This window comes from Acyrthosiphon pisum, chromosome A1 (genome assembly GCF_005508785.2).
Source record: "Acyrthosiphon pisum isolate AL4f chromosome A1, pea_aphid_22Mar2018_4r6ur, whole genome shotgun sequence".
Lineage (NCBI taxonomy): Eukaryota > Metazoa > Arthropoda > Insecta > Hemiptera > Aphididae > Acyrthosiphon > Acyrthosiphon pisum.
Genome location: NC_042494.1, coordinates 82,336,230 through 82,360,905, shown reverse-complemented (window position 1 = coordinate 82,360,905; position 24,676 = coordinate 82,336,230). Strand labels below are relative to the sequence as shown.

The window sequence follows — 24,676 nt, the reverse complement described above, 5'->3', positions numbered from 1 at the left end:
AAATCCGGCTTCTTTTGCTATTTTATTATTCAGAAGGTGTAGCTCATAGCGGATCAGGGAAAAAGTTTGCAATCACATCGTTTATTGGTAAGACACTAAAAACAATTTAATCAATTTATGTTTTTAAAATTAAAAAAACTATATCTACAACAGTTAAAAATAAAACTCAGGGCTTAAAACCGATTGAAATAATTTCGGTTTCGGTTTCGATTTTGTATACCGATTTTTAATTTTTTCGATTTCGGTTTCAATTTTTCAATACCGGTATTAGGAAATTTCGATTTCGGTTTCGATTTTGTATACCGGTTTTGAAATTTTACGATTTAGGTTTCAACTTAACAATTCCGGTAGTAAGAAATTTCGGTTTCAGTTTCGGTTTCAACTTAGCAATACCGGTATTCAGAAATTTCGATTTTGGTTTCGGTTATGTATACCGGTTTCTAAAGTATTTTCAGGGGGTAAAAGTCACTTTTTTTTCATCTGCTGCAGCCTCCTTAACGTATGAATGAATATAGGTTAGGTTATATAGGTATATATTTTAATAATATATTTGTTTTAAATGACAAGGCTTACATATCTAATAGGTTATAATAAACATGTAAACATATGAAGGTTGTTGGATAGAAAAATTTTAAATTAACACCTAATTACAATTTATACCTTTTACATTTTCAAGGGAGAAATTCAAATATTTCGAAAGGTACGTGTGTCGATGCAAAATCGAACGAATAATAGTAAACACTAGTGCGATGAGCCATCGATAGTATCGATTATTCTGTATTCGTACATGAGTAAGGACTAAAGAGTAAGGATAGTACCTAAAGACCCCTGGACCCCTCTGACACGAATCGGTACGTAATTAATACGTATCAAATTTTTCCCCTTGAACATTTTACAGATCGTTTCCGTTGGGAACCCTAAGTTAGGTGTGTTTTTTTTTGTAAGTTTATGGTGTTGGTATGTCTGTTTAAAACAAGTTTTCAATTTCCATTATGTTCGAACGGCAGATGTTTGGCGCCAAAATTGAACCGTCTCGTTTATACAATCTCCGCTAAATCCACGTCCAACGAGATCCAACCATGCCGTATAATTAATAATATCGAACGTGAGGTTTCCATTATCATCATTACATCATTGCTCCGCGCCGTTGATAAGAGCGCATTGCTGTGGTGCTATTTGCCTCTTGCCACGGCCCACAGGCTTTAAGCACATTTTCGTCTTCGGGCCTTCGGCTCTTAAATAATTTGTCGCTTTCGCTAGTCGCAATTAAATTTATTTTAATGGTTATTGTCGCGGCGGCACCACTACTCGATTATAGCAGTGGTTGTATGTTGTTTTATTCGTTCATATAATTATTGTTTGTACTATATAATAAATATAATTTTACCTACTTTTGTTATCTAAAATTTAAACCACCGTGTGCACGACAGTGGCTGCTTGATAAATTGAAATTCGTCAAACATGTGTTCATTGTAGTATAATAATTCAAGTGGTGTCCGCTGGAAGTCGTGTCATAGTAACAACGCAATGTCCGATTCCACAAATTCTTCGTTCGGTTTCCTGTCCAACTGGAAGTTCAGTTTGGCCGTCGGCGTACCGTGTTTTGCGGTTGGCTTGGGGGCGACTTATTATTTTTACTCAAAATCGAATAATAAGAACCTGCGACCTCACGAACCGACAGCCAAACATGACATAGAAGGAAATAATGTCGACCGAAAGCCACTTGTGTCTAACGGAATTGATTCCAATACAGTCAAAGTTCACAAACCGGTTGGTCTATTCATCTTATTACCTACACTTTTGTTATAAATATACAACACAAAATATTGTACAGCCAATTATGTTTGTTATTATTATTAACACAAATTTAATGTTTGATCGATTGTATCCGTGCAGACTCCTTCTGAACAAGTTGAAGAATTTAAAAAACAGGGAAATGCAGAGTTCACGAAACAAAATTATGATGCAGCTATTACATTTTACACACAAGCCTTGTCAATGTGTCCACTGACTGAGAAAGGACTGTTGTCCACTCTGTATCAAAACCGAGCTGCTGCCTACAGTAAATTGGTAATGAATAATTAATAAATAACTATTTCAAAGAAGTTTCTTAAATTATTTCTTTGATTTATTTTTAGAACAATAATGAGAATTGTGTGGCCGACTGTGACAAAGCCTTAGCGTTAGTACCGACATACAAAAAAGCATTATCCCGAAGAGCTAGAGCACTTACAGAATTGGGAAATTTTAAACTAGCTCTAGAAGATATAACAGCTGTTGTAATGTTGGACGAGTTTAAAAATCAACCAGATATAATGTTTGCGGATAGTGTGATAAAAAGTTTGGGTAAGATTATAAGGGGTGCATATAATATTCCAGAAAATAAACCGCCAGGATATAAATTTACAGAGTGTTTAAATACAGAAAATAAAAATACAGAATTTAAAAGTACCAGAATGTAAAAGTCCCAGAAAATATTTTATTTTCTGTTCCTTTATTTTTCTGTTAAATTTACTTTATGGATTTCTAACGTTTGCGCCGTTTATTTTCTGGAACATTACGAGAGTCCATAATAAGATATGCATCATACTTGCGATATAAGTATATTTTAGAATTTAAGGCATTGAAAATGGTTTAAAAACTAAATGTTAGGTACAATTTTTGATATAATATGATAATATGATATAAATGATGTAATATGATAGCATTATGTAATAAGAGATAACTCTTAAAATCTCATCCGCTCATAAAATATAAATTGTTTGTTAAAAACTGATTCGTTTAGGCAACTTCTGACCATAATCTTAGTTAAAAGGTTGCTATACCTGCTTTTAAGTGGTCAGTGGCAGATTCAAGGGTTGCCTCTATTCATAGACCACCAACCTGTTTTGCTCAGGGAGAACTGAGCAGGTAATAGCTTGTAATTGAGAAATCTAATTTTCAAGATAAGAATTCTCAAACAATTGTTTTTTTTTTTTATCACTATTGAGAAAAAGTTATTATTTTAAATTGTTTTACTGATATTGAAAGAATGCTCTTTATGTACCTTTTCATGTGGAAAATTTGGTTTCTTATCTAGAACTTTTTACTTGCCTAGACTTCTTTTTTTTAGTCATCGACCTCTGTGAAATCTTTATTCTATTTAATTAGAAATTGTAATTTTTATTAGTTCTGATAATATGTCAGTAATATAAATATTTGGAATACAAAACACTAGTTATATATTTTAATGTGTTAAATTTAAATTACAATAGTTTTATTAATATTTGAATGTACATTTAGGCAAGCAGAACTTAGAAGAGTACACAAAACACAATGCCTTCAATTTGCCTACCAAAATATTTATTGAAAATTATTTGAAGTCATTCAGTGAAGATCCTTTTAATGATGAATTTCCGCAAACATTAATGAAATCGGAAGTAAAGTGAGTTGATTTTAAATTAATCTTAGTCAATTAACTTTTCTCCCTTTACCATTATTTATTATTTTGTAATAAATTACATATTTAGCGTAAGTAATTAAAAATAAAACAGGATTCAGAGGTATTTTTATTCTTTTTTAATTATGAATTATGATAATATTGTATTGCCTTTGTAATAAAATGTGATACAACTAATAATACAATTTTTAATGTTTGTTTTTTGTTGTACTTACTTAGTACTGGTTTGGAATTGGCATTAAAATGTATCAATGATAAAAACTATGAACAAATTGAGGATGCTTGTAAAGAAGAATTGAATAAGACTGATAATAGTTTAATTCGTCGAACTTTGGCATTAAATCTGCTTGCTACTTTTTCAATACTACGTGGTAACTATGCAACTGGGGTTGAACATCTCACTACTGTCATAGAATCATCAGGAGTTCCAAACAAGGTATAAAAATAAACTGTAATTAGTGATGTGTGTTTGGTGATAGTTGTATTATGTATATATGCAAACAGTGTTGGGCTGGCTTGAAAAGGCCAAGTCCGTGATTTGAAAAAAAAACCCCCAACAGGCAAATGGAAAATGATTTGATTAGCCCTGAAAAAAACTGCACTGTTTTATTCATAGAATATACAATAACCATTAAGCTGCCTTTATACTACAGTTGTAACTAATGTTGAAGTCGACCTATATTTGAGGCGTGTAGAACCATATCGGCCTAACCCACATAAATGTAACTGTGCAGGACGGACATTTAAAGTTTTGAAATTACATTGTGTTAGGTCAGCCGCCCAAACACTTTTGTGCTGCTATCTAGCGGAATAATTTTTTTTAGGGTTGGGCCCATTTTGGTTCTGGTATAAAATATAATTCTGTATCATATTTTCAAATAAAAACGGAATTTGATTTTTTGTTGGTTGGGCCGATATGGTTCTACACGCCTCGTTTATAAAGCTGGCAATGTTTACATTTATTAAATTATTTTACATATATATTTATATGCCTGCTGTGTTAATGGCGGCCGGCTTCGATAATAAGACGGAGATGGCTATCTAACTGTTGTTTAACACTATTGTTTTATTTACTGAAAAAAGCAAAAGATATATAAAATAAAAATTATAACATAAATATTGTCAATGTCAAACCAATTAAAAAAAGCACCGCTATGGCAATTTTTCAACAGGCGTATACTGATTATTAGTAAAAATAATGGCCATAACACAAAAAGATATATTTACTTGGAAATTGGGTGGGAGAACATATGAGATCAAATTTAGGTACCTACTATGAAAATGTTGACCGATGTCATAAAAATATTTCTTATTATCATTGTTAATATTAAACTTAACATTATGTCATCTTATGTCATAGGCGTTTGCAGACCTGAGGTTTGGGGTGCCTACAGTATTTTTGGACGTTCTCTTAACAAGACATGTACATATTAATCAGTGGTATATAAATGACATGGCCCATTCACCCCCTCCCTTGGTTTTTAAATAAAATGATTTACTAATTTACCTTGATTTCTGAAGAAATCTTGGGTCAATTCCGGGGAATATGTTTTTAATAGTTTTAGGTCATGAATGCATTTTTTGGAAGGACATTTTTCGATATTTTTAGAGCAATTAATCCAAGCCTTATTGATTATCTATTATAAGTTTGTCAATAAGACGTATTGATTAATCAGATATTTATTTAATTAAATAATATATATATTGATTTCTTGGGTGATTGGTTATTTTTATAATCGAATAATTGCTTAATTGATCAATAAAACCAATCAAATGTAAATACAAATTTCTATAGCCCCATTAAAAGTATTAATTTAATCAAGCATTTATTGATACACAAAATAACCACAATAATCAGTGATAAAGTCTAATTAATAAATTAGCTTAAGGTAACTTAAAGATTAATTAGTTAATAAAATTACAAATATAATTGATAAATTACCCAGATAATCTTTAGATTGAAATAATTGAATATAAAATGTCAATACATATTAAGTAATTAAATGCCCACATTTTAGATTCTGAATGAAACGATGAATGTATTGATTTTGCAATGATGAGTGTTTTCTTTTTATTTTTTTTAAAATTTTTATTTTTGTGTCTGTTATCACCTTTTAGGACAGTAAAAGTTCTTCGATTTTCTTCAACGGTATTTTTTTGATAGGAAAGTGAATCAATTTTGTACTTTTGGGGGGGGGGGGGGGGTTAAAAGTAAAAATTTTCCCTGTAGTTTTCAAAAGCGCTGTAAAAAACAAAAGAAAAATTAAGAAAAAACGGGAATTTTTACACAAAATCTGTTTTTGAGAAAATTGATTTTAGTTTTTGGTGTAACTTTAAAACAAATAACCGCAGATACATGAAATTTTCACTGGTTGTTTATATTTCCATTTTCCATACATGATAAAATTTTTATATTATATAAATATTATTTTTATTATTATTATTATTATTTTATAGGACTATAGGTAGGAACTATTGGAGTTTATATACATAATGTACTAGTGATAATATCACTAGTATTACATATTATGTAAACGAATATTATGTATTATATATGTCATATGCACGATAGTATATTGATACTATATAACACAACATATAAACTCGAAACAATTGTTAGGCAGTCTTAGCCGAAGATGTTTTATGTAAAAACTGAATTGTCCACTGAAATGTTAGTAAATTAACAATCGATTGTAAGAACATTAATTTAAAAACTATTATGGAAATACAAAATGTCAAACTATGCAGGTAATCAAACGGAAATCAAAATGGCACAACAGGATATTATATATAAGCGGTTCCTACACTGTGCCTCTCTTGCACTTATCTTTAGACCACTCTCGTGGTTTCATAGATATAGGGTTCACTTTTAAAAAGTCTTATTGCAGACATTGATTTAGAGCTACAACTAATGAAAACATTTTTAAACTATTTTGATGTATATAGTTGTATAAGATGAAGTACCTAAGTTACTATTTCTGTCATAAAAATCTATGTACATATAAAAACAAGAGCATTTTAATAATAGTTAATACTATATCATTTTGAACCTATTTTATTTTATATTATTTGTGTTGTTGAGATAATCATTTTTAGATTCTGAGTGGAACGATGAATGTATTGATTTTACAATGATGTGTGTTTTTTTATTATTATTTTTTATTTTAGTGTGTAATACAAGATTCCTCATAATATTGTCTACCTTTATCAAAAAAAAAATGTCTACAAGAAAGTCAAATTAAATTTTTATAAGCATTTGAAATTCATATTTTTACAACATTTGATATTTGCTCGATTTCTCATGTGACGATTTTCTTATTTTATTGTAATTAAAAAACGAATGACTGTAGATACTTGAAAATTTCACTGAATGTTTATATTAGCATTTTCTATACATGATAAAATTTTTAAAATAATTTGACTCTTTTTGAACTGTTTACGGACATTTTTTTTTAAAATTTTTTTAGTTTTTTTTTCTATAAATATCAATAAAGTTTTATCTATTGGGCCAAAAAGTGTAAAAATTTAATACAAGAGTCATGATATAGGTTAAATAGAACCACTTTTGTAATATTAGATTAATTTACCTGATACCTATAGTCAAGTTTATAAAGGTAGGAATATTACGAAGGTCATCTTTCAAGTTTTTATTGATATTTTATTGAAGCGAGTTAGTATCGTAAACTTGTAGTATTTTATCTTTTTATAACTCACTTTAAAATTAAAATATCAATTAAAAGCCTAGATATGCCGTAGATAATATTCTTCCCTTTATGTTTGATGGTAGGTCAATTTACTTAAAACTATCAATACAAAATTGATTCTCCTGAATGAAAATGTTCAATGTTGTACATTTGTAAAAGTAGAAAACACATGATCTGTAGTATGCTCTATTCACGTGAACTAAAGTTTATACTTTTCATAATTTTCACTTATCTTCTTCAACATAATAGAGAAACCACAAAATATTAGTCCTTTCTTAACTATAAATACCTAAATCAACATGGTTATTTTGTTATAACTAAAAAAAAAAAAATATATATAAAAGATGTCAAACATCACAACATGATTATTAATTATTAATCAATTATGGACAATAATTGTATTATATTTAGAGGACCATTTGTTCACTATTGAATCATTAAATGTACAGTGATCGTCTATGAAACACGGTATAAGAGACTTAAAATTATTTTTAAATACTTAGATATGACATAATTTTTTATAGTATCAGTTGTTATGAAACTAAAGTTTTTACTTATAAAACCAAACAGTTTAAGGGGTATGAATACTGACCGTTTCTAAGGAGTTCAATATAGGCAATTTTCTATTTGTGTGCATACCGGTCGTGTAAATGTGTGGGTAGTAAGTGATTATTAGTGTGGGTGGCTGTTGAAAATAAATAGTGGAGCGCGCCCGCATGTGCACACACGTGTCAGTATGCAGCATTTTACACCAATTACAAATGTGAATTTTAGTGAACCACTGAAACTTAGTTTCGTATTTCCAATAATATAGCTTACTAAGTAACATTACAGTATGAACACTTATTATACAAATCGAAGAGAAGAAAATTATCTAGGCATGTATAGGAGTTGATTTTCGATATTTTATTTTTAATGTCCAATATTTAGCTCTAAAACTCATGATATTTTACTTTTTGAATTTGAATTATTGAGTTTAGTAATTAAAATATCGAAAATTTACTTTTATACACACATAGATTTACTTCTCTTCAACAATATTGATAATCGGTGTATTTACTCTCAAACCGCTCAATAAACCATATTATTGGAAATACAAAAATAAATTTTCATAGAATTTTTCAGTATTATTCATACCCCTTAATGCAAGGTATCTATAAATTATTTTGTATTTCTTTATAAGGCCTGACTAATGAATAACATATTATAATATTTAATACTGCATAATAATGTAACATAATGTCCTATATTTGTATAACCACACATTGTTTGAATTATTATACTAATGTTATGTTATTTGGTAATAGTTGGTTATTAATTCCTTAATCAAACGAGCATCAGTTTACCATCAACAAGAACAAGTGGAAAAATCTTTTGAAGATTTAAAACGTGCAGAAAATATTGATCCCAACAGTTCCGAAGTATTTCACCATCGAGCTCAAGTAATAAATATAACATTAAATTAGGAATAAGTTTATGATAGATACATATGAGGAGAATACGTTTTTTTTTTTTAGATTTATTTATTAGAAATGAATAGCGAGAAAGCAGTTGAAGAATTTAAACGGGCTGTAGAATTGAATCCTAAATTTATTTTATCAAATGTTCAATGTTGTTACGCTCAATATCTTCATGCAAAGCACACATCAAATGAATTGGACACTGAAAAATTTTTAAACAAGTTAAAAGGATTTATTATTAAATACCCAGACTATGCTGAAAGCTACACCCTATATGCACAGGTAAAAATCAATTGTTCCTTTTTTTCAGTATATTAAGCAATTTTTAATGTATTTAAAGGCATTGACAGAAAAAGGAGCTTATGAAGAGGCAGATTCGTTATTCAAAAAAGTGTATGAAATTTATCCAGAAAATGCTACTTTATTAGTACACAGAGGTTTTTCATTTTTTATGTTCTTAAAATATTTGAATGTCATTATAAAATATGCGATGCCAACTGTAAAAATGTACACAATTTTTTAGCTTTGGTTGTATTATCATGGAAAAGTTCTATCAGCGAAGCATTCACCTTCCTCCAACAGGCAATAAAAGTTGACCCGAAATGTGACTATGCTTATGAAACATTGGGAACACTTTATATTCAAACGTAAGATATTATTACAAATTATGCTGATTTATATATAATTAAAATATATAAAAAAGAATCTAAGGTACTATCTGTAATTATTGAGGTAATAGTTTAATATTCTACCTACAATAGATTTGAAAGTATAATACCTATTATGCTTCCTTTTTTTAATTGCCTACAAAATTTTTACTAAAAAGTGGCTTAAAATAATTTTTACACTTTAAAAATTTGTATATCATAAAATTATTATAAGTTTTTCTGGGAATCAATAACTTTCTAAAATTGTTTGGATTTGGTTTTGGCAATCTGCATAATTTTAATGTCTTTAACCCTAGAGCGCACGCTTCACGGTCTAAATGATCAGGCTTTAAAAAATGTTTGCATTGTTTCAAGAATTCAAAATATTTACGTAATCTAACGTTTAATACAATATTACTGTCTTGTTCTTATTGGTAATTATTTTTTTGATTATTTTTCAAACATTATGATTAATTATTTCTTCTGTGATCAATCTAATTCACTCCATGATCATATAATAGTAGATAACACACTATTGATTATAATTTTGATTCTTGTCAACATTATATATTATTTTTATAAATCATTTACTACTTGTATTAAAAAAGTTGTTTATATATTATATATATATATATATATATATATAACAATTATATAGTAATTTGTGGTTACTGTTGCAGAGGAAAATTAGAAGAAGCTGTTGAATGTTTAGAAAAAGCTGTACCTTTGTCCAAGTCTGAAAAGGAACTGTTACACATATTTTCGTTGAGAGATTCAGCAAGGGCACAATTAGCAGTAGTTAAGCGTTTGGGATTAACACCTCAACTATAATTTTCCAAATAATTTTACCTTTACCTCTTTATAACCATTATTAAATAAAATAAAGAACTTTAGTTTTTTTTAAAAATGAATATTAGTTTTTAATTTGTTAATGATTCAGTGATAAAACTTCTAATTATTTATGTAGATAATGATACATTTTTTGATAATTATATTATGTTGTTGAGTATTTTGAGTATCTACTCTGTAGTTAAATATTTTATAAATTCTATGATGGGATGTCTTCACTTTACTGTAAATTTATAAATGTAATTTATTATGAAATCATAATAATAATAGAGTACCTATTGACAAGTGAATAGTGATATAGATGTACATATTCAAAACATTTTAATGGTTTTATATAAACTTGGTGAAAATTAAATTTCACAGTTGAATGTATGTATGATATATTATGTGTTATTTATTTTATTCAAACACTAAAACAATAAACCCTAAACCTTTGTATGGGGAGGGGGGGCAGTAGCGCATCTAGGATTTTTTCAAGAGGGGAATATACAATTTTTAATAGACATTTAGTAATCAGTATACACATAGTATATTTAAAATATTATATACATATTGTATTGTGTTCAAAATTTGGTCCCCAGGCAGGATATGACTTCCATATTTGTGAGGGGGGGGGGGAGTCAGTGTAGATTAATTAGTTGAAGGTTTGCTCCATGTATAAAGATGACCGCTTTTTAAATTTTTTAATCAAATACCAAAATCGTTTTTTCTGTAGTCATTACAAATTGTTAATTTATTGTAATTTTGTCATCAATATTGTTGAATAGCTGTTATATTTAATAAACTGTTGCCTTACATTTTTTTTATTTTACTTAGTATACGATAAAAAGTTGTTTATAACTGAAATAGTGTAAGGCTTTATGTTGTTGGTTATTACTTATTATTATTTATAATTTGTTAATTGTTAGGTACCTACTTCATTTATGCGTTGTTTAAAATTTGAACAGCATGAAGTTAAGTTTACTACAAACTACGGAACAAATGCACTTTACCAACCCTCACGATTTTCAAATTTTTTTTTTTCAAAAGACTTGTTTTTTATGCTTAAAATGATAGTGTAATTTTTTTTCCGGAAACTATTATTTTAGAAGTTATAGCCTTTCAAATTTTGCGATTTTACGTTTATTCGCATGCACACAACACTACTATAATGTCGCGCGGAAGACCATTTTTGTTATTTTTTTGTACTTACGTATTCTAACCTATTTAAAACGATGGAGCAATAATAATTTATCCCCGATTTGCTATGCAACACCTCCCCAAGTGGTTACAGTGTTAAGAAAATTGCATTTTTGTTGCACCAGGTCACCTTTCACTCTCTCGCTCGGACAATTAAAAACGAAAATATCCCCCGATTTGGTATGCAACACCTCCCTCCCCAAGTGTGTCACAGGGTTAAGAAAATTGCATTTTTGTTGCACCGAGTCAGGGGCGTACTCACGGAATTATATTATCATAAAACTTCCCAATTCGTATTTTATCGTTAAATGCTTCCAATTTCGAATATGTACACTACCCCGCAGTTGCCGATACTTTTAATATAGGTACTTTTAATAGGTAGGTACTCAAAATATAAATTTTTTTTTCTATGCTTTCAGTGTTTATTTTCTGGAACTTATTCAAAAGACTTTGATGAACTTGTTGAATTTTACCTCGATACTGATAAGCTAACAGTTAAAAGCTTAAAGCTGAAGAACTACATGATCCTGTCACCTTCAAATGTCTCTATACTTCTCTTATCCGATCTTTACTAGAAATACGCACCGATAATCTGGGACAATAATAACATTGGTCATAATAATCAAATAGAAAAAGTTCAAAATAAAGTGCCGCTTTATATGTTATAAATGTAAAATTGATAGAACTCCTCACACTGGTTACAGTAACATTCTAGGATTATTAAAAATAGATTCACTAAAAACTCGGAGAACAAATATTTACAACTCATTTTTCTCAAAAAGTCAAAACTATTGAACAATGAAATTGATGATTCGTTCATATTAAGTATTATAAATTTCTAAGTGCCTAACCATAACACTCGTAATAATCATTTATTTTATATTCATCCAGTCTCCCAAAGCTACATGTTAAATCACCCGCAATCAATATTTTAATGTCTTATGGTAACAATCTTAATGATCATAATTTATTTAATTAATTGCATTTTCTAAATTTATATTATCTTGTATTTCATTGTTTATTATATATATATTTAGACATAAGGTATGACTTCTGTTCATTTTAAGTTTTTTTTATATATTGTAACTAATGCTCAACTTATTGTAAATTACTACAGTTACTATAGTGTCACTATTGTAAATATATTTGAAATTGGACAATTTGTCCGTAAATAAATAAATAAATATATGGTATACCAAACTTAATAAGCATGTAAAATATTATCCAAAAAAATTGTTTAGAAGCGTTGAGACAGTGTGATAAAGAAATATTTTCCAATATACATTTTCTATTAAAAATACTATATGCACTTTATTTGTTTCAACATCCGCCCCCGAGAGAACTGTTTCTTGTTTCAAAAGATTGAAATCTTATCTACGAAACACAATGACTGAGGTATTTTCTGGATATTAAAATAAAAATTTATATCAATTTTTTTTAACATTTTTTTGGTTTTAGACTCAACTTAATGGTTTAGCTATATGTTAGCTGTTCGTAAAGAAATTTCACTAACAGCAGAAGAAGTTTTAAATGAATTGAGCAAAAAATCAAGATTTTATTCTTTAACTTTTGAATGTATATTGTAAATTAGTATAATAGTTTCTATATTAGCAATATAATATTTAAATCTATAAATAATTAAATTTGTTGTTGATTAAAAAAAAAAAAAAAATGGTCGTTAGGTAAAATACTAGCTCCTTCAATTTTACTTGACCCCCCCCCCACATACATTTCAGAGCACGCCCCTGCACCGAGTCACCGAGCGGGGTCACTAGCTCGCTGCGCTCGCTCGGACAATTAAAAACGAAAATATCCCCCGATCTGTGCAAAACCACCTTGGGTAGGCCTCGGAATTAAACAAAGTTGTTAAAAAGCAATTATCTTCGCAGGTAGATGCCCGACTAATGTTTACCTATTAACCTATATTCTATATCTAAACTTACTAAACGGGTGACCCCTAAACTTTTTCTCTATTCTAGCCGGCTTCAAAAACATTGTATTATGACGTGATTCATAATATTATTTACCCAAACTCACTATGTCCCAAAACTTGTTAAAATACGTAAAAAAAATTAAAATTTGTTATAGACGCTGCGCGTGGCAGTCAAGTAGCGTTGCGCGCATGCGCATAAACGTAAAATCGTAAACTTTGGAAGGCTATAACTTCTTATATAATAGTTTCTGGAAACAAAAAATTTACACCATCGTTTTAAGCATAAAAAACAGGTCTTTTAAAAAAAAAATTTGAAAATCGTGAGGGGGTTGGTAAAGTGCACTTTAGCCAAAACTATCTAGAATATTGAGTATTGACTATTATTTTTGAATTTTGGTGGGGTAATTTCTCCAATTTTTCCTCAATGTTTCCGTGACAACCGTATAGCTGTATAGATTAATTAGTGTGTCACAATTATTTATAATTATTTAAGTAGTAGGCATTTGGCAAACTAATGTACCTATGAATTTATCGATAATTAATTGTATCAGATAGTAGGTACCTAAGGGCTATAAGTTAACAATAATACTGATTAGCGAATACATTATGCTAATCTCGTTATTAAATATGTATTATGCGTGGACAATAGACCTATCCATCTTCTATATCCTAATAATAGGAGGAAAAAAGGCATTTTGACTGGCTAATATACTAATATATATCGTGTAAATTATATTGGTAAGTAGGTACCAAATAATTTAATTTAATTAGTGGATTTTTTTCAGTTTTAGCTCCAGTCCCATACTAAATCGAAAAGAACAGCATAATATTACATATTATTACAAAAAACTGTAACTGTATCCAGAAATTCGTTGGTCCATACCGGTATAAATTTCACAACTTTTATCATGTAATATTATGATAACATTTATAGTTCTTTAATTATTAAATGTTTATTATTTTGTAAAGGCTAAAAATTTCTTGTTTTACTGGTATATACTATACACCGATTTGGTATACTGGTATAAACTAAAAGATACCGGCGTAATAATTTTTGTGTACCGGTATGAATGAACGAATTTCTTGATAAATCTGTAATAATATATTATTATTTGATTAGGTTTTTTGCGCCAAAATGATTTTTAAATTTTGTTTCATCATCGAAATCTATGCTTTAACCCACGGTTTAAGATAGTACTATCTTAAACCGTGCTTTAACCTTATTCGGTATAAGGTCTATAAGGCTTTAACGGTGAACTAGGTATATAAAAGAGATATCATAGTTTTTATCAGTAGTCTGTTATAATCTGTTATAATAAATTAATAATTATAGGTATACTATTTTTAAACTTAAGCTCCAAGAACCGAGGTCCAAAATAATATTTTGTCTTTTAGGTTTCAACTATTTAATAATTTATTGATTTAACAATTAGCAATACGTTGTATTTTTGTATTAAAAATTTATATTAGGCGCCAAGTGCCAACGTTTTTAAAATTATAATTATTCTATCAAGTTGAAGAATCGTGTACTCACACAATAGTATAGTAGTTATTTTTTTGTAATAGAAATTAGAAATCTTATAACATAATATACTGTAATTTAGTAACAAAAAAAAAAATCAATACACGGTTGTTGAAAATATATAATGAACTAGGTAAGCTAAATTTTATTATAATATGTATTTATGTAGTATATAACTCTTAGTACCTATGAATTATAGAATTATTTGCTCACAGAACTTCTATACCATAGCCAATAGAAGGTTCTTGATTATTATCTTATTGTTATACATAATATTACCTATATCATAACAATATTCGTATTATAGGCTTATATTCTGTATAACTTTGGTTAGTGTTGAATATCAGTTGTCGAATAAGTTAAACGTGTAAATTACATACATTTAATATTATGTGATTGTACATATGTATTGTTCCTCAACTAGGTACTCTAGTGTAGAAGAAAATAGAAATATTTAACGAGTTCTATTTCTTAGAAAATATTGTTTGGTAACATAAAAACCTTAAAATACAGGGTTTCTTCCGAGGATTTCCCCATCATGATATCTCTTGGGATAATAGATATATCATAAATCTGTTTCTTTTTGTTAGATTCGCTGAAACTAGAACTACCTACATATATTTTATATTTTATTTTAATTTAATTTGTTGGTAAAAAAGTTAAAAAAGTTATTTTTGAATCAATTGAAAATAAGTAGCCATTTTATAGCTTATTTTTCTGAAAAATTTGACCTTTCAATATTTTATTTTCATTAATCTCATGATTTTTAATAATTTTTTAGTTTATAGTTATAACTGCTACAAACTGTTTTATGTCTGGGAGTTGAGTCCCACTCTACTATAGGTATATCCTCACAGTACACTGTATATACCCTGGAGTTGAATTTTTTGTTTATTAAATATCCGCACTAATTACTTATTAAGAATGATAAATATAAATTTAAAACACAACTGTCGTTGTTTTTAATGACATAGCAATAATCTGTAAGACATGATTACAGGGTCGAACTATCATTTTTAAAGAACCCGGGAATTCAGTTAACAAGAGGGCCCTGAAAATTATAATAATTTATAACAAGGAAAAATTATTTGTAGGTAATCAAACTAATAAAAAAAAAAGAAAATATAAAAATGAAAGTAAATTGTAATAAAGCAGTAATATTGTTATTATAAGCAGTGGCATGGCGAACTAAAAATTTTCCAGAGGCAAGTTACAAATATCCCAAGTATTAATGCATAATAATGTATTAATATAATATAACAAATTATATTTCAGATCGTTATTGACTATCTATTAAGAATATTATATTACATTTACTAGGGGATCCACCTGCTACCACCCACCCCATTGCTTAAGAAAAATCTCAGAGGCAATTGTCTCTGAAATTACTGTTTGCCACGCCACTGATTATAAGTACTTAATATACAAATACATTATATATTTGATTATTTAACACGTTAACTGCGTATGTCTTTTGCAGTTTTCACCCAGTGCGTATGATTAAAGTAAAAACAAATAAAGAAACTGCTCATAACGACATATGTATCAGGAACTGGAACCTTGATGATTTTTATGGTCCCGGTTCCTATTCGGTTCCCAGAAAAACATTTAGGTTTCGGTTTCTTTTCGGTTCTTATTTTCTTACTTTACTCTTCTTCACTATTCCATATCATATTGAATTTGTGTTCTATGTACATTATTTATTTCATAATTTAATGAGTATCAAGTTGTAGCCATTTTTTTTAAAGTCTAGTAGTTCTTCTTTCAGATATGTACCTTTGATTTTGATAGTATTTGGGCCATTTTTAAAAAAGTTAAGGAATTACATAATTGTTCAAAAGCTGATTTGGGCAAAAATGTAATTTGTTTAAAATATTTTGGATCTAAATACGAGAAATTTGCTATTAGCTCGTTTTCGTTCTTGAAGCGAATTTAATAAAATAAAATAAAAATGGTAGGAAGCGTTATGCCGACTGACGACAATGGGTATTTTAGCATATTCATTTAATTATTATAAGATTCTCTATTTTAATACATAATTTTCTACAAATAATAATCGCACAACAATTTCGTTTGCGGTCCTATCAATCCACGTATTGCATAAACCATGTATGTAATGGTTTCGTGTATAGGGGCCTTATAGTACCCCATAAAATGCATAGGGGTAATGTATGATGGGAAGAGTATACATCAGTAGAAAATAAGTATGAAAATCAATTTAAAAGTGTTAGGTAGGTAAGTCCCATGGCTTCAATTTTAGACACTGAAATGTACACAACTGTAAGCATTTTTTTACAATGGTATTGTTCCAAGTCATTGAACAATTAATGATTAAAAGCCTATAATATAGACAATTTTTCGTTTAATATTAAAGTGTAATTTTACATTTTACATTTTTAACTAAATATATTGTATTAAGTAGACATTATTATAATTAATAAAATATGTTTTTTTTTGTAGATTGAAAGATATGTTTAAAAAAATGACGAAAAAAAAGGTTTGTTTTACAAAATTAAAAAGATATATATTAATATTTTATTATTCTAATACCTAAACACGGGTAATTTGTGCTCCCAGCAGCAGTCTATGAATTAAAATGGAATAAGTTTAAAATCTACTAGCAATTTAAAATGTACTAAAAGGTGTCTAATTATCTTTTAAATTATACATTTTAGACATCAAAACAGTTAGCTAAAATGTCATCAAAAAAGAAACTTTATACTGAAGATGATAAAAAATTGTAAGTATCTATGAATGTTAAATAAAGACAGTTAATGTTCTTATTTAATAAATGTATGATTCTTAAATTGTATGTAATAATTAAGTTTTAACATACAAAATATAAATTGGATTATCTTTTCTATGAAAAAAACTACTAGCTAACTTAGTCACTTATTATATTTAAAAATATTCAAACGAGTTGTGCAAAAATAGTTTTATTAAGAATTTTTAAAATTGTTTTACCGCAAAAATGTTCTATTGTGTATGTCAAAAGGCAAAGAATATATATACAACTTGTATAGTGTATAACAATTTTTTTTGTAGATTAAAAACGCAAGGAAAACAGATAAAAAAAAAAAAGGGAAAATATTCTAAGGTAACTTTTTCCTCTAGTTTCTATGAAATATTGAAATATTTTTCTAAAATATTTTTTATTACTCAAACAGGTCCATAACATAAATAATTTGAAAAATGCTAATGCTGCAGTTCCTTCAGAGAAAAGACATTATGGTCAAATAGATGAATGTTTTGTATTGCTTTCAGATTGTAATAAGCACAAAAAAAATCGTAAATCTGACAAGCGTTAGTAATTTTGTTGAAAATTCTAAATGTTACATTACAATTTTTATGTTATGATAACATTTTTATATTTAGGTTCCACTGGCAATAATACAAAGACTATTTCAGAGAATGACAAAGATTATTCATCAATGTAAGTAGAAAAATTACAAAAATTGTTTCTTGAACAACAATTGTTAAGAAATTAGAAAAATATTCCTCATTTGTTCATTATTATTTTTTTTTAATTTCAAATTGAGTGGTTACTAAACTAATTTAATTAATTTTTAAAATAAATCTCCCAACACTGCCACATTGGACATAAACATTTTTAGAAATCTAATCAAAAATGATTGGAACATTTTATCAAGGATTTAAATTTATACATGATGATATAAGTTAGCAAATTTTTCTGCAAAATATTGTCTCTACCTCTGTTACATATCATATTTTTGATTCTGAGCAGAGCTAGGAAGCTAGTGGTTTTACATTGGTGTTTATTTTGTTTATCCTATATTTTTTAAATATTCATACTAGTATAACAAAAATAGTATTAATGACATTTTGAAAATGTACTGAACATATAAATGTTATTGTATTTAGACAAAGCTAGTATAATATAATATATTAAGGTATAATAATTTATGTACCTACCATGTATTAAAATATTTTTTTCTGTAGGTTAAAAACAAAAGAACAAAACATAAAAAAAAAAAAAAAAGAAGATTCTAAGGTTATAACTCTTCTTTAGTTTTTATATAATATTTGAATAGTTTTTAAACATTTTTCTGTCTTATTTAGGTTCAAAATATAAACAGTTTAATAAATGATAATGCTGTGGCTCATACAAAGAAGAGACAAATGAATGAATGCTTTGTATTGCTTTCAGATTGTAATGAGCACAAAAAAAATCATAAATCTGACAAGGGTTAGTATTTTTACTGAAAATTCTAAATATTATAATTTTTATGTTATGATAACATTTTTATATTTAGGTTCCACTGGCGATAATACAAAGAATAGTCCAGAGAATAACAAAGATTATTCATCAATGTAAGTTTACAAATTACAAAGTCCTTTTTTTAATTACTATTATTATTGTTGTTTAGTTTTTTTTCATTATCCCACTTTAAGCGATATTTACATTTAGTAAGTTTGATGTGTTTACAACTTTTTTAAATTACATGAATACATGAGAGGGAGGAAGCCACTCAATAGTCAATAGTAGCACCTTTAGTGGATACATGGTTAAATATTAATTTTAGAACACCTAAACAAATAACTGAAATTCACCCTTTTAAAAATGTTAAGCTAATTAACTTTTCTATTCAATATTCTTTATCCAAGTCTCTCATTATATTTTCAAAATGTTTAAACTATTTGGGCAAAATTGTTCTACTGAGATATTGAAAATTGAAGAACCATGAACTATATTATAGACGTTATTTTGTATAAACATAAGTTATCCATACAATATAATATAATAATGTATTTATGTATTATTATATTTTTTTTAGATTAAAAACACAAAGAAAAAATATTAAAAATAAAAATAAAATAGATTCAAAGGTCGTAACTTTTTTATTTTGTTCTTATAAAATATTAGAATAGTTTTTAACATTTTTCTTTCTGACTTAGGTCCAAAAAATAAATAATTTGATAAATGATAATGTTGTGGCTCAAACAAAGAAGAGACAATATAGTCAAATGAATGAATGCTTTGTGTTGCTTTCAGATTGTAATGAACACAAAAAAAGTCATAAAACTCACAAGGGTTTGTATTTTTACTGAAATTTCTAAGTATTATAATTTTTATGATATGATAACATTTTTATATTTAGGTTCCACTGGAAATAATACAAAGAATAGTGCACATATTGACAAAGATTATTCATCAATGTAAGTTTACAAATTACAAAGTTCTTTATTTAAATACAATTTTTTTTTGTCATAATGTTTTTTTTTTAATTATCTATCTTGAAGTGATATTCACAATCTATACTCTATTGAGAATGAGATCGGTATCCGGCGGTGACTAGCTTGCATTTCGCGATGGCCACTTCGGCAGCACATAAACTTGTGTTGCTTGACAGCCTCGCCAATGTTTTCAACTCGTCTGCAGGGATATCAATCTCATTTGGAATAGAGTATTATTATTATTTCTTTATTGACTGAAAAACTCCATTTACATAACATTTTACATATAAATTGTGTAGAATAATAACAGATACAATAAAAATTATAGCAGTACCCATCTTGAATTAAAACATTTTTTTTTTGTAGGTTAAAAACCAAAGAACAAAACATTAAAAAAAAAAAGAAAGATTCTAAGGTTATAACTCTTCTTTAGTTTTTATATAATATTTGAATAGTTTTTAAACATTTTTCTTTTTTATTTAGGCCCAAAAAATAAATAATTTGATAAATGATAATGTTGTGGCTCAAACAAAGAAGAGACAATATAGTCAAATGAATGAATGCTTTGTGTTGCTTTCAGATTGTAATGAACACAAAAAAAATCATAAATCTCACAAGAGTTTGTATTTTTACTGAAATTTCTAAGTATTATAATTTTTATGATATGTTAACATTTTTATATTTAGGTTCCACTGGCAATAATACAAAGAATAGTTCAGAGAATGATAAAGATTATTCATCAATGTAAGTAGAAAAATTACAAAAATCATTTCTTGAAAAACAGTTGTTAAGAAATTAGAAAAATACTCCTCATTTGTTTATTATTTTTTTTCAATTTTAAATTTAGTGGTTACTAAACTAACTTAATTAATTTTTAAAAATAAATTGCCTAACACTGCCAACTCCATATCCCCGGGCCCCCCATTTTGGAATTTTGGAACAAAATTAACTTCATTTGTTTGTGCTGGTTTGTGCTTTTAACCCCGTCGTTTGTGCTCAACCCCTTAAAAAGACTTTGAAAGTTGGGGGTTAAAATGTAATCCCAGCTACTCTCCTTACTCCTATTAGAAAAATATTCCTCATTTGTTTATTATTTTTTTTTTAAATTTCAGATTGAGTGGTTACTAAACTAACTTAATTAATTTTTAAAGTAAATCTCCCAACACTGCCACGTCAAACATACACATTTTTATAAATCTAATCAAAAATGATAGGTATATTTTATCAAGTATTTAAATTTACAAATAATGATATAAGTTAGCACTTTTTTCTACGAAATATTGTCTCTACCTTTGTTACATATCATATTTTAGATTCTGAGCGGAACAAGGAAGCTAGTGGTTTTACATTGGTGTTTATTTTGTTTATCCTATATTTTTTAAATATTCATACTAGTATAACAAAAATAGTACTAATGAGATTTTGAAAATGTACTGAACATATAAATGTTATTGTATTTAGACCAAGCTAGTATTATATAATTTATGTGGGTATAATAATTTATGTACCTACCTTGTATTAAAATATTTTTTTTTTAGGTTAAAAACTAAAGAACAAAATATTAAAAAAAAAAAGAAAGAAGATTCTAAGGTTATAACTCTTCTTTAGTTTTTATATAATATTTGAATAGTTTTTAAACATTTTTCTTTTTTATTTAGGTTCAAAAAATAAATAATTTGATAAATGATAATGCTGCGGCTCATACTAAGAAAAGACAATATAGTCAAATGAATGAATGCTTTGTATTGCTTTCAGATTGTAATGAGCATAAAAAAAATCAGAAATCTGACAAGGGTTAGTATTTTTAGTTTTTATTGAAAATTGAAAATTCTAAATGTTATATTACAATTTTTATGTTATGATAACATTTTTATATTTAGCTTCTACTAGGAATAATACAAAGAATAGTTCAGAGAATGACAAAGATGATTTATCAATGTAAGTTTACAAATTACAAACTTGGTTATTTAATTACTTATATTTGTCATAATTAGTTTATTTTATACGTAATGTGAATTTTAAATTTCAAATCACAGAAATTTACCTTTTTAGAATGCTAATAAAAATAGGTAATTTTCTTGTATGATTTATTTTATATTATTTTGTAATGGTATGGATATACTGACGGTCGTTCTTATCGATCCGACTAATCATATTCCGCATCTGGTTATATTTATATTATATATGCTTGTGAGTGCCGTACGGTGTTAGCGATTATTATATTTTTATTTTTTAGTAGCTATATTAGCAGGGCTTATATTAGCTGTGCATTCCCTAACAAAAGCCTAAACAGGCATTCATTTAAGCATTAAAAACTTGCTAAATATGCATTGAAATATGCCTTAAAAAGTTCAGAAAAACGCATTTATATGCACTAAAAATCTAAATATGTATTTTTCATCAAGTTTTGGCTAAAATTCGCTAAATATTCCCAATTAAATAGAAAAACCCATAAAATATGCCAAATATGTAAAATAAAACTTTGCATACTTTACCATGGTACCATTTGATAGATTTCTATGTCATCTAGCATTAAATATTCCTTACCAAGATTGATTGAAAAATGCATGAACTTACGAGCTGTGGTTATTATTCTCCGTCCAGTCGCTAGTTGAGTCAGACAATAGTTGTATGATGCATGAAAAATAAAACTGTTAACATGTTTCGAATGTCGGGTTATTTTATTTTAATTATTATGCCATCCTTTGCCGTAGTTTCCAACATTCTTAAATGTTTAAATGTATATATAATGTCAAATAATTTATCTGTACAATGAATTATTGTACTCTCTCTATTAACTTTGTCACTTATTATATTTAAAAAATATTCAAATCAGCTGAGATAAATTGATCTATTGTTATTTTAAAAATTGAATGACTATAATAAAGATGTTGTATACACTTAATTTATCCATATACTTTATAATAGTTTATTTATGTATTAATAAATTTTTTTAGATTCAAAACTCAAGGAAAAAAGATTAAAATAAATAATAAGTATAAGGTTGTAACTCTTTTCTTTATTTTCTATAAAACAAAAAAAAATAATTTTTTGAACATTTTTTGACTTAGGCCCAAAAAAAAAATAATTTGGTAAATGATAATGTTGCGATTGATACAGAGAAGAAACATAGTCAATTAAAAGAGTGTTTTGTATTGCTTTCAGATTTTAATAAAAACAAAAAAATTATTCATAAACCTAACAAGGGTCAGTGTTTAATGTTTATACAAAAAATTATAAATTATATAATAATATTTAAAAAATGTTTATTTAGCTTCTTCTAGAAAAAAGACAATGATTGGTTCAGAGAACAACAAAGAATATTTATCAATGTAAGTATAAAAATTACAAACTTAAGGTCATTCAAAAACTTTTTTAGGTTCTGGTTTCTGACTGGAGCGAAATTAAATAGAAATCTTAGAGCACCTATACAAATTAATGAAATTTAACTTTTTTAGAATGTTAATCAACATTGGTTAGTTATCTCAAATGTTTTAATTTGTACATAATGTCAAATTAAATATATTCGCTACAAAACATTAAACTCTTTAATCTAAGTAGATAATAGATATGTCTATGTTTGAAAAATATCCAAACCATTTTATGAATGTTAAATTGTAATTGAACAACTTTTATATTTTAATTTATAATAATTTGTTTATGTATTGAACATTTTTTTTAGATTAGGAACACAAGGACAAAACATTAAAAATATATATAAAAAAGATTCTAAGGTTGTAGATCTTTTATTTATTTTTTATAATATTAGATTTGTTAATTTCAACCTTTTTTTTTTTACTCAGGTCAAAAATATAAAAAAAAATATAGAATAAGAATGCTGTGGTTCATACAAAGAAGAGAAATTATAATCAAATAAATTAGTACTCTTGTATTGCTTTCAGTCTTTAGATCTTAATGATCACACAAAAATAACACTCATAAGATGGACAATGCTCAGTAAACAATATATATTTTAATTGTTTACATTTTTTTACATTACTTATAAACAAATTTGTCCTTTCCAAAAGTATCATGTTTTAATATGTATGAATTACTAGTTAAATAAAGTGTAAAATTTATGTTTATTTCAATCAATCAACCATTTTTTGAAACAGCATCCTGAACTCTCAGCACTTCTAAATTAATACCTACTTACCTTTTAGATTCTGAGCGGAGTGAGGAAGCTATAGTAGTTTTAAAATGGTGTTTATTTTTTTTTTTTTTTTACCCTGTCGGCATACAAAGTTTGTACCAGAATGAATACTTTGATTTCAACATACCTATAGTAATTAGTAATTATCTTATATTTTAGCAAATTGGATCAATATGGTACATTAGAGAGGTCATTTTTAAATGTTCTCAATAATTATTTAATGCCATGGGAAAAACCAACGACAAATTTTAAAAACCGCTAAAAAAGTATTGTAATTTATAACGCTTTGTCTATCACCATAGAAACGAATAAAAAATAATAATTTAATATTAATTCAACTTACAGGATATATTAAATAATAACAATATAAAATATCCAGACTGACAAACCGTAACCGCTAAGAATCGTTTTTCTTATACAATGATTATTATAATATTGAATCCAAGTTTAATACAGGGGCATCAATTTTTTTTTGTTGGTGCCAAAAGGTTTGCAGGTCATTCAGATCATTACCATGCCACATAGAACACTTTTTTTTTTTGGGGGGGGGGGGTCAAGTGGGGACAAGAACTAGAATATTTGTATAATTTATTT

The 24,676-nt window shown here is 27.2% G+C and overlaps 3 protein-coding genes across 3 annotated transcripts; all 3 read left to right on the top strand.

Moving 5' to 3' along the window:
• The first annotated feature begins 1,159 nt into the window (after window positions 1–1,159).
• On the top strand, window positions 1,160–10,478 carry LOC100162093 (mitochondrial import receptor subunit TOM70). Its single transcript, XM_001943883.5, has 10 exons — window positions 1,160–1,770; window positions 1,897–2,070; window positions 2,139–2,346; window positions 3,283–3,424; window positions 3,659–3,875; window positions 8,451–8,585; window positions 8,661–8,885; window positions 8,944–9,040; window positions 9,127–9,250; window positions 9,931–10,478. The coding sequence occupies exons 1-10, from the start codon at window positions 1,528–1,530 to the stop codon at window positions 10,079–10,081; spliced, it is 1,716 nt and encodes a 571-aa protein (XP_001943918.1). The 5' UTR covers window positions 1,160–1,527; the 3' UTR covers window positions 10,082–10,478.
• A 6,840-nt stretch (window positions 10,479–17,318) lies between these two features.
• Window positions 17,319–19,371, top strand: LOC115033769. The gene is made up of 7 exons (XM_029487630.1): window positions 17,319–17,473; window positions 17,779–17,830; window positions 17,901–18,036; window positions 18,109–18,166; window positions 18,694–18,745; window positions 18,814–18,940; window positions 19,008–19,371. Exons 1-7 carry the CDS (start codon window positions 17,430–17,432, stop codon window positions 19,067–19,069), a joined length of 531 nt encoding a protein of 176 aa, XP_029343490.1. The 5' UTR covers window positions 17,319–17,429; the 3' UTR covers window positions 19,070–19,371.
• A 174-nt stretch (window positions 19,372–19,545) lies between these two features.
• Window positions 19,546–24,020, top strand: LOC100164148 (ABC transporter H family member 2). Its single transcript, XM_029487629.1, has 13 exons — window positions 19,546–19,581; window positions 19,651–19,786; window positions 19,854–19,911; window positions 20,296–20,344; window positions 20,413–20,548; window positions 20,616–20,673; window positions 21,468–21,519; window positions 21,588–21,723; window positions 21,810–21,867; window positions 22,887–22,932; window positions 23,001–23,136; window positions 23,204–23,261; window positions 23,733–24,020. The coding sequence occupies exons 2-13, from the start codon at window positions 19,720–19,722 to the stop codon at window positions 23,743–23,745; spliced, it is 867 nt and encodes a 288-aa protein (XP_029343489.1). The 5' UTR covers window positions 19,546–19,581; window positions 19,651–19,719; the 3' UTR covers window positions 23,746–24,020.
• Window positions 24,021–24,676: the final 656 nt, after the last annotated feature.

What these genes read in the sequence shown, in the direction of transcription:
- LOC100162093 (XM_001943883.5), top strand. Translation starts at nt 1,528, where the DNA reads ATGTCCGATTCCACAAATTCTTCGTTCGGTTTCCTGTCCAACTGGAAG. An exon ending in TAGTGTGATAAAAAGTTTGG is followed by an intron (nt 2,347 to 3,282) that starts GTAAGATTATAA and finishes ATGTACATTTAG; the next exon opens with GCAAGCAGAACTTAGAAGAG. An exon ending in GCTACACCCTATATGCACAG is followed by an intron (nt 8,886 to 8,943) that starts GTAAAAATCAAT and finishes ATGTATTTAAAG; the next exon opens with GCATTGACAGAAAAAGGAGC.
- LOC115033769 (XM_029487630.1), top strand. Translation starts at nt 17,430, where the DNA reads ATGTCATCAAAAAAGAAACTTTATACTGAAGATGATAAAAAATT. An exon ending in ACTGAAGATGATAAAAAATT is followed by an intron (nt 17,474 to 17,778) that starts GTAAGTATCTAT and finishes TTTTTTTTGTAG; the next exon opens with ATTAAAAACGCAAGGAAAAC. An exon ending in AAAAGGGAAAATATTCTAAG is followed by an intron (nt 17,831 to 17,900) that starts GTAACTTTTTCC and finishes TTACTCAAACAG; the next exon opens with GTCCATAACATAAATAATTT.
- LOC100164148 (XM_029487629.1), top strand. Translation starts at nt 19,720, where the DNA reads ATGAATGAATGCTTTGTGTTGCTTTCAGATTGTAATGAACACAAAAAA. An exon ending in AAATCAGAAATCTGACAAGG is followed by an intron (nt 21,724 to 21,809) that starts GTTAGTATTTTT and finishes TTTTATATTTAG; the next exon opens with CTTCTACTAGGAATAATACA. An exon ending in GACAAAGATGATTTATCAAT is followed by an intron (nt 21,868 to 22,886) that starts GTAAGTTTACAA and finishes AAATTTTTTTAG; the next exon opens with ATTCAAAACTCAAGGAAAAA.